We start from the raw sequence: 10,690 nt of genomic DNA on the forward strand, positions 1-10,690 counted from the left end.
GACCTCGAGAATTTATGTTCACAGTGGACAATATCATACTATTATGAAGAGTCCTAATTTCTAACCTTCCCTATTTGAAAAATTGGATCAACCCAACCCAATATGTATCGTTTAGGTTAGTCTAAGTTCAAATACATAAATTAATTTTTTTGGGTTAATTTCTAAAAATATTTTTATTTAACTTTATTTTTAACCCGGGTGTATTTTGGGTATGGAAAAAAAAAAAAAAAAAATTAAAGAATCATCTTTATTATTAAAAATTTAAAACTAAGAGGAGGATTTTTTTTCTAATTTTCATATTCTTTCTTGTGAACTTTTTTCTTTAATAAAAAAAATCCAAATTAATTAGGAAATCATTTCTATCCACTAATTATCTTTTTACACAATTTTTTTTAAAAATAATTGGTTAATGATTAAAAATTAGTGTCCTTAATTAGGTAAGTATTAATGGGTTGAACATAAAATATAAATGCTCTGTCTCTATCTCTAGGTTTTATGTTATGTGACTATAATTATATCTAACCTCTCCTATATAAATTAGGCCTGCAAGTTCCTATGAACTAACATCTATCTCTGATTCCTATATTTTCTTTTCCCAAAAAAAATTAAATAAAATAAATAACCCAAACTTTTGACTTGACCCAATGTTACCACAAACATTTTAGTCTTAAATTTTATCTGTTAACGGTAGACTTAATCTGTTCTAAAAATAAAAAAATTATTTTTTTATAAATTTAATGCGGGTGAATAATCAATTGGAAAATTTAAGGATGTTATGGGTTTTGTTGAGTTTGGATTTACTTTCAATTTTTATGAAATAATTAGAATTGATTTAAGTCATTATAATTAATTAGAAATATTAAAATAATATTTGTGCTAAAAATCACAAACAAATTAGAGGTTGAAATCACGTTTAATTATTGATTTGATTAAGAGAAGCCCTCAACAAGGAATCCTTTGGCAATTGAGGGTAAAATTGAAGGTAGAAGTTAAAATAATAATAATAAAATATATATATATATATATATATACACACATTAATTTTTATGATGAGATAATGTATAAAGACAAGGAAATTAAAAATAAAAAAAAATATACAAGGTTGTACTAGTTAAAAATACATAGGACCCACATGCTACATATGTTACCTTGACTTGTCTATATGATCTATGTTGTACTAGGAAAAAAAAAAAAACCAACATATTTGGCATTCAATTGTCACATGTTCAAAAATAGGAAGCAAAAACACCTTGTATATCATATGAGCTTGAGTAATGTCACATGATATTGAACTCCAAATTATTTTAATCTAATTTAGTTTCCAATTTTGGGTCGTACTCGGAGTTCAAATATGAATAGTGGTTCGAAAGAGTCCAAAAGAAACCATATAAGCATAGACTTACTGTGAGATCCTACATTGATTGAAGAGAGTAACGAGTGACAGTAAGGACAATGGGCACCTAAAAGGGTGGATTGTGAGACCTCACATCATCCGTTGAAGAGAGGAATAAAACATTCTTTAAGGGTGTGAATGTCTCTCAAACAGACATGTTTTAAAAACTTTGAGAGGAAGTCCATAAAGAAAAATTCAAAGAGGACAATATCTACTAGCGGTGGATTTGTGTCGTTACACCTACCTTAAAGTAAACCTTTTACGTTAACTTAAAAATATCGATATTATTGTACAAATCTCTTTGAATAATTCTTTACTCTCTTAGTATTAGCTAAGTTTTTCCTTTTCTTTTCCAAAACGTAAAAATATGTATTTCGAAACTGATACGCTGCATACCGAGCGTGCATCATATTCAAGATATGAAACTTAAAACTAGATTGTATAAATGATTATCTAGCTAAGTATGTTTTATTCTTTTCCAAAATGTTTTAAAAAAACATCTACTTAGAAACATCATATTCATATCACACACATCAAACATAGGTCACAACAGGAACAATATTAGATTCAAATCATTAGAGTTTCATTCCATCTCTTTGCTTCATTAATTACATCAAAAAGGAGAGATAACAAATACATAAAGATATCATAGGGATGATGTCCTAATTCATCACAAAATAACTCAATCTCCCAATGCTTCCACCCTTTTTTTGTGTCAGCAAAGCCTTCACTGCTCCAAAGCTGATTTCAAACACTCATGTTGGCTGCACATTTCAACATTTCATACCCATACTTAGATTATATGAATATCATATGAACAAGCTATCCATTCATGTCAGAAAACCGATCAAAAGGGCTTAGATCGAAAGAACTTGATATGTATGCCTGAAAAATGCCTTCATATGATCAAATCATTCCATGTTCATCTTCATTTTAAAGGGATATGCATATTATAAGTGAAGTTTTGAACATATGTTTATAGTAATAAGCTTAATCTAGGTAGTTTTCTTCATCTTTTATGTTGGGCTTCATGCCCTTTTCCTTTTTTTCAATCGAAAACTCTTGTCAATATGCCCTAAAAGCTTGTTGATCATTAGGAGAGAAGTCCCACATTGATCGAGGGGTTGATCATAAGTTTATAAGTAAGTAAGGATTACATCTCTATTGGTACCAGAACTTATGTTTAAAATAGACAATATCATATCTCTGTTGTGGAGATTTGTGGTTCCTAACCAAACTTGAGTTATTTAGGATTCACATTTATGGTGATACCAATCCAAAATCAAATATAGTATGAAAGCATAATGTCCAAAGAGCTGTTGGCTGAAGGGTTTGGTGAATTTAGAGCTTGGTTAGCTTCATTTGTGAATAATTCTACTGATAATGCTTCATAATTTGAGTTTATTGGTATCATCTTCAACTTCCTTGGCTTCTTGATCGTTCTTCACAGAACTTCAATTGAATTAAATCTGTTGAAGGTCTTTTTCTAAAGGTTCATGGAACATTTTCCACATCCCAAGTTCCCCTGTCCGACACACACTTATGATTCAAAGGCCTTCATTCTCGTTTTTGTAAGCTTAAAACTAAAAACAAATTCTTCTCTTTCATTCACGGGTCATACAAGGATCCCTCTTACAATTCTAAAGGATCTTTCTATTTGGATGTGACCCAACCCATCATCGAAATATGTCGAAATAAACAAAGAAGTAAAAAGAAACAACGTGAGGAAGAGATCTTCTAAAACAAAAAAAACTTTAAGCACTTAATTCTTCATTCGCATCTTCTAGAACAAATAAACTTTAAGCACTTAATTTTCCAATTCTATTTGTTGGTGTGAATAGATTACGATGCTGATGAGTATTAATAGAAGAGAAAGTACCGAACAGTCGAAACCAGTAATAATTCTCCTAAATAATTCACTATTTATTTCCTAAATTTTATCGATAATTATCTAAGAAATACATCACTAACTATTTTTACTAGACTTATTCAAGTTCATTACTCACATTTTATATATTTTGTTAACATGAAATTAGAAATAAATGTAGAAAAATGGGATTAAAAAGCTGATTGAACTGATAATCACTAGAACTTACATATAAAAAGTGGGATTAAATCCGCAGACCACCATGGATATGTAACTGTTAGTGCAGGTGTTGGTTGTTGCTGCAGCTATCCCATGGCTTTGCACACACTTGAAATTCTGCAAATTGCACCTCACAATGATTTATATGTTCTTCAAAAATTAAAATAAATTAAAATAAATAAATAAAAACCTGGGAGAGAATCCATGTTGGCAATGGAGCAAAACCCAGATTGTGGTCTGGCAAAAGAATCAATATTGATGTCCCAATTCGGAGGCAGATTCGGAGGAAAATAGAAATTGTTGCAATTATTGTAATAAATATCTCCTTTTGTGATCATAGGAGATGGCTTCCACATGATTCCTATGATGTTGTTTTCTTGATCCAACGAGCTCGCTCCGAGCGCGGCAGCTTTTTGAACAACGGGTATGGAAGAAGACGGCGACGAAGCAGGCGGTGGCGGAGGCGGCGGAGGAGGAGAGTGGAATTGGTGGCTGAAAATCTCAGGTAAAGCTTGTTGCGATTTACTCATGATTTTCTCCTTTGTTCTTTCCCTAGCTCTTGCTCTTGCCTTTGCCCTAGATTCCTTGGCCAAAACATCATGGAATGCAACATTTTTCTTACAGGATTTAGGCAATGTTGTTTTGTGAGCCTCAAATTCAGAATCAAAATTATACAAGTTGTTGTTGTGGTTGTTGTTGTTCGTCAACTCTTTAATAGCTTTTCTTGACTTGGTGAGCAGCCAGTCTAGGGTTTTGCTAGCTTTGTCATAACCCAACATGTCTTGAAGATCAAAGAACTTTCTAGAAATCTCAATGGATAATCTAACTCTCCTGTCTCTCAAACCCTGAGCTGTGTAAATCTTGCTATGCCGATCTTTCTTCATTGTACTCTTTTTGTTGACCAAGTTGTTGACACCAGAAGAATAGCACTGCCCTTCTTGCTCATTCTTCATCCTTGCTTCTTCACCCACAACCACAAATGGGTTTTGCAGATCTTGCGGGACGAACACGTTGTTGGCAGGAGACGCCACCGCCGACGCAGGAGGAGGAACAAGGTGGTGGTAAGAGGAGGAGGAAGAAGGGACGAAGTAGTGTTGAAGAGGGAAAAGGTGGAGATTGTTGGTGGAAGAAAACATGTTTTTGTGTGGTTTGTAATATGATCGGCTACTACTTTTGGGGTAACTTTAGTCCTCTCTATACCAGCTGATGAGCACCACCCGTTATAATCCACTTAACAAATTTCACCTTTTTTTTTTCCTTTTTCTTTCTGGGAAATGGTGGGCTATTGAAAGCTTGATGAAGAAATGAAATGGCATATTTTCATGTACAAGTGGAGTTGAAAAGGCCTAGCTTCTCAAATTAGGGTTTTTTTTAGGGGAAAGTATGCACCAAAGGAAGTGGAATATTTAGGGGACAAAAGGGGGTTTCCAACTTTATTTAACTTATATATCTATTTATTTACAGTTTCCATATGGGCAAAAGAGATATGATATAATTAGGGCAAAATGTAGGAGCAGGAGGAGAAGAAGAAGAGTGCAAATATGGGGAGAAGGGGATGAGTGAAATGTATATAATTGGAAAACAAGAAGAAACACATGATTTGAGGGTTTTTGCCACTAAATATGGGACCAACGTACAAAGCATAAGACCCCACTCATCTCTATCTCTTTCAACTTTTCTCCTCAATAATAATAAAAAAAGACCCATCTTTAATTCTGACATGGAGTGGGGGCCTCTCTCTCTCTCTCCCCTCCTACCGAGCCTACGTTTTGTACTCAACGAACTACAGCTGACAATATCTTCTACCCTAAATACTTGAATCTCCGCTAAGAAAAAGTGTTTGTAAAACATATTCTTCAATCTCCACCTCTCTAATGTGTTGTACGCTTCAAAGATTCTAATGGGTTATTAAGCTTTTCAAGTTTCTTTAATTTGGTTTCGTCTAAAATTTCTATTTGTGAAAGTCAATTTAAACATAATTCAACTGATTAAACACATATATTATCCATATATATTCATACTTCAAAGTATTGTAAAAATATGTGGACATCGATGTTGACATGTGCATGTGTGTGTCTATATATATATATTTATGTAGGTAGATATATAGAGGTTAAAAATGGATAGCAACTTTATAGATGTCCAGAAATTTATGGAAAGGACGAGAAGAAAATCTTACAACTATTGCCTGTTTACTCCAATATGTACAAGGGCAGCCATTAAATAATTCATGAGTTTAGGTTTTATAGCTCCATTAAATAATTAAATTAAAAAAAAAAAAACGTACACTGTGGGAAAATAAAAGGAAATAAGATCAGTCAGTTCACACTTCATAGGCCCAACATTTTCCGAAGAGACAATGGCTTGTGTTATTACTAATGGTATTGTTAAGGTTAGCAAACATTTACAGGTATCAAAGCTAGGATAGTGCGAGACACTAGTCGGAGTAGGTTAGACCATTTCTCTAGTAAACACATTTTAAAAATTATCAGACTGACAACGATGTGTAACGGTCTAAAATAACTACTATAAGGATTTGATACGCATATATTGGAGTTTGTCATGTCAGTTTCATCTCCCAAAGAAGCTTTTGATTTATTGTATATAATCTCCTTTGTGTATTAATTTTGATTCCAAGTTGGGCCCAAAGCATTATACGAGTAGTGAAAACTTCTTGTGAAATCCCACATCGGGTGGTGAGAAGAACGAAACGTTCATTATAAGAGTGTGGAAATCTCTCCCTAGCAGACACATTTTAAAACCATGAGACTGATAACAATACGTAACGGGTCAAAGCGGACAATAATTGCTAGCTGTAGACTTGAGTTGTTACATTAGTGTTAAACGTAGAATAGATCATATATGTATATAGTAAGATAATCTAGTGATTTCATGGTTTGTTTAGAATATAATCTTCATTATACATATCTATAAATATATGAGGTCGTGATCCTAAGTCATTGTGGCATTCAAACTAACTATCAGAGTCACTAGACGGTGTGCTAGCGAGAAAGTTGAGCATCCAAATTGGGTGGGTGTGTGAAGAAGTTGAATTGGTGTGGAAGTATGTGCTGGAAATGCTTCGCTCACAAATCATATTCCCCTCCGGACTGAAAGGTTACCCACAGTTTTTCGATCCAAAGGATTCGATACAGCAAATACATATTGTCCGCGTTGGTTAGTTACTTATATTTTAGTAATATTTTTATTAAAATTTAGTTTGGTAATATTAAAAAAAATAAATTTGGAGGTAATATTACGTGGAGTTTTGGACATTTGTTTGTTGTGTAGAGGATGATGGATCCAGGTGAAGCGACCCACAGACAAAAGGTGGGTGAGTAGGCAAACTCTGTTTGCTGATGCTAATAAAATGAAATAATTTTATTATTTTATTTTATTTTTATTGATTATTACATCTAAAAAGCTGGTCTCCCTCAATAATATTTCAATTCATACATTTTTTTTAATTAATTAATTAATTAATTTATTAAATTCACTGCATCTGGCGGACCAATTTCATATACATCCCCCACGGTCCACCTCATCAACTTTTTCTTCCTCCTCTCACTCTCGGTTTTTATGGGATTATTTGGTGCATTTTTTTTTACTAAATATTTAAATTAATACCAAATTTAAAAAATATATAAACAAAATAATTAGAATATTATTGGGATTTAATTTGTTTGACCAACTAATATATCCAAAAATATTTTGTTTTATCATAATGTTGTATTCCCAATGAATTAAAAAAAATTAATTAATTAATTCTTAATAAAGCAATAACTCAGTTGTAATATGGGTGGTGACGTATATGTTTGGATTGGTTTGATGATATATTTGCTTTCTGATTTGAAATACCAACACTAACCTCCTACTTCATTTATTATTGTTGAGACAGAATAATTTCATCACTTTCAATAATTTTATTTTATTTATTTATATTATACTTTTTTTCGTAGGTAGTTAGACAAAATATTAATTTTTTTTTCTTGCTAAATATTTTTTATAAATATTTTCAAACTTTAAATGAAGTTTTAGAAATTTAAGAAAGTTAAATTTTCTTTTGAAATTTTGTGAAACATTCGAATATTTTGATGGAAGAGATGAAATAATCGCAAATTTAAAACCAATGTGGAGTGTAATGTCCAAAAAGCCCCAAGTAAAGGTGGGTTGGCCTTGATAAGATAAAGACATAGGGTAGGGAGAGAGATGGAAGTGAATATTATAGGCAATGGGCCTATTTCCCTCACAGGCTAAGGCCCACTCTTCCAGCATTGAAGTTTCATGGGCCTAATTGGGCTTCATTTCATCACTTTTTCAAAATTAAATAATAAATAATAAATCATAAATTGCATTTTCAGGCATAAAAGTATTTAATAATTATTTTTTTTTTAAATTGTAAAACTGTATTATCCATAATTAATTTACTATTTATTGGTGTAGAGATAGTAAATGCCCACCATTTTTTGCCTCCAAAAGTATCTGTCTGCCTGAAACAACATATTTTCCACATGAAAAATTCAACTTTTAAATTCTATAATTTTGATATTTTCACACGTGGAAATTAAAGACTACTTACCACTACTACCAATGGAAAATCGCCACGTGGAAAAGTGCCCGGTTTGACTCTTGTCCACCGCCGTACCCACGGTTTCCACATGCGCACTGTCCACCGTCCACGTCCACGGTGCAAAATAACCCCATAATTATTAATAATTAGTTAAAAGCGCCCAATGTTCTCTATATTTAAAGAGGCAATCCCTTCACTTCCTTTTATTCTCACAAACACGTCCGCTCTTCTACTCTCTCGGCATCCAAACACCAAAATCAGGGATCGAAATCATCGTCGATGGCAGCTCTGCGAGCAGTTTCCAACTCTGTGAGATTAGCCTGTGCGAATCCGAGTAATTCCTCTATTAATCGGCCTGTTTCCGTCAAGCTTTCCGCTCCATTGTTCACTCAGAGCTCCAAGCTCTTTTCCGCTCCCAAGAATCTGAGTTTCTTCGCGCATGGAAGATCGTTCGCTTGCCGTACCCAGGCTAGCGCCTCTGATTCTCCTAATCCAAGTGAGTTTTTAGGTTTTTGCAATGAATCTACATTCGGTTTTGAGCATCTATGTGGATTTTGATCTTTCTTTTGGTTTCTGTAGGTAGAGTTCAGGAATTATACGTTTATGAAATCAACGAGAGGGATCGTCAAAGTCCTGCGTATCTTAGGTTAAGCCAGAAGAATACAAATGCGCTTGGCGATCTGGTTCCTTTCACTAACAAAGTAAGTGAACTTTCTTATCTGTCATTTTCTATGCTTTGAATTTGCATTCACGTTATCAATTTTAAGTCGTGTTGCTTCTGGAGAAACTACTGGATCTTATCTATAGAGAATTCAGTTTTCTGAGAGATTAAATTGACCAGAATGCTTAGATTCATAGTTTTTAATTCTTCTCGGGGAGATTTCTTTTTTCTCTACTTGGCGCCATTGAAAATCAAAGGATTTCTATCTCTTTGCCCTTTGCCTCTTTGGTGTTTGTCCTAACTTCAGTCCATTTTAGACCATTTTAGACCACTGTCTGTGACTTTATTTTTTGGTTTCTTGAAAAGCCTGCTATCAATAGAGATAATATTTTTTAACTATAAATCTAAGATATTCCTCATATAGTCCTGGATGTGGGATTCCTCCCTCAACAATCTTCTTCTCAAATAAAGTATATCACAGAGTTTTTCTTGGAGTCTATAGAACCCTTGAACAAACTCCTCTCAATTGAGACTCGACTCTTTCTCTACAACTTTCGAACAAATTACACATTTTGTTCGACACTTCAACTACTCTTGACTAATCTAGAAGCCTATGGAACCCTCAAACAACTTTCTCTCCATTGAAGCTGGACTCATTCTTTAGAACCTTCAAACAAAGTACATAATTTGTTCGACACTTAGAGTCACTTTTGGCTAAACCTTTAAGATTCATAACTTCGTTGTTGGATATTCGAGGATTCTATATACATGGTTAAGTTAAAGGCATGACTTTAATACCATATTAGAAACCACAAATATCCTCAATGATATGATATTATCTATTTTAAGCATAAATTTTTATAACTTTACTTTGATTTACTAAAAAAATCTCATAGGAATGGAGATGATATTTTTTATTTATAAATTCATAATTTTTCACTTAGATATGAGACTCCTTTAAAGAATATATTCATCATTCTTAGGGATTAGTTGGGAGTTTTTCTTGGATGAATAATATAAACAAGCAAAAGTCATCATTCATCATCTCTTCCTTTTTCGAAGGTTTTAACTATTCTAAAAAAAAGTAATATAATTAATTATTTAATTTTATAAATCAATAAGAAGCACGTTCATAATGATTAATGAATAGTGTATTAATTAATTATTGTTCAAAATATAAAAAATCATTACAGCTATACACCGGAGACCTGCAAAAACGGGTAGGAATTACAGCGGGGCTATGCATATTGGTGCAAAACAAACCTGAAAAGAAAGGTGATCATTACGAGGCCATCTACAGCTTTTACTTTGGGGACTACGGTCACATAGCGGTGCAGGGGCCATACCTCACCTACGAGGACACGTATCTGGCTGTGACTGGCGGGTCAGGAATCTTCGAAGGTGTGACCGGTCAGGTTAAGCTGCAGCAGATCATTTTCCCCTTCAAGCTTTTCTATACCTTCTACTTGAAGGGCATTAGGGAGTTGCCCGCAGAACTTTCTGTGAAGCCCACCGAGCCCAGCCCAGCTGCTGAGCCCAGCCCAAATGCCAAGGCCTGCCACCCACAAGCCACCATTCCTGGTTTCACTAACTAGGGTAGGGTTAGTGAGTGGAGCACTAATTGATTAATGGTGGGAGATTTGATGAAACAGAAAATCGAAAGCGATAATAATGTTAAAAGAGAATGGCCAAACATAGTGAAAGGGACGAAAGGAAAATGTCAACATAGTGGATGGAAATCACAAATAGATTGATGCAATCAAAGATATTATGCCCGCCATTTCTTCAACGTTGTAGAATAACTATTGTCTTCAACTTACTCTTTTGTTATTATCATTATTGTTGTTATTTTTATTTTATTTTTTAATATTAATTCCCGAACATGCTTACCCCGCCATTGCTGAAACCATTTAGGATGCCCCATTGCTTTTATATATTTCGACTTATGTTAAAAACTCTTTTTACTTCGTCCTAATAGAT

The 10,690-nt window shown here is 33.6% G+C and overlaps 2 protein-coding genes across 2 annotated transcripts; one reads left to right on the top strand and one right to left on the bottom strand.

Annotated features, from left to right (window-relative positions):
• Nucleotides 1-3,537: 3,537 nt before the first annotated feature.
• Nucleotides 3,538-4,615, bottom strand: LOC111487561 (transcription factor DICHOTOMA-like). The gene is made up of 2 exons (XM_023135010.1): nt 3,670-4,615; nt 3,538-3,596 (listed from the first exon to the last, which is right to left on the bottom strand). The coding sequence occupies exons 1-2, from the start codon at nt 4,613-4,615 to the stop codon at nt 3,538-3,540; spliced, it is 1,005 nt and encodes a 334-aa protein (XP_022990778.1).
• A 3,630-nt stretch (nt 4,616-8,245) lies between these two features.
• LOC111486971 (allene oxide cyclase, chloroplastic-like) lies at nt 8,246-10,607 on the top strand. The gene is made up of 3 exons (XM_023134163.1): nt 8,246-8,545; nt 8,629-8,750; nt 9,904-10,607. The coding sequence occupies exons 1-3, from the start codon at nt 8,329-8,331 to the stop codon at nt 10,303-10,305; spliced, it is 741 nt and encodes a 246-aa protein (XP_022989931.1). The 5' UTR covers nt 8,246-8,328; the 3' UTR covers nt 10,306-10,607.
• The last annotated feature ends 83 nt before the right edge of the window (nt 10,608-10,690 follow it).

This window comes from Cucurbita maxima, unplaced genomic scaffold (genome assembly GCF_002738345.1).
Source record: "Cucurbita maxima cultivar Rimu unplaced genomic scaffold, Cmax_1.0 Cma_Scf00012, whole genome shotgun sequence".
NCBI lineage: Eukaryota > Viridiplantae > Streptophyta > Magnoliopsida > Cucurbitales > Cucurbitaceae > Cucurbita > Cucurbita maxima.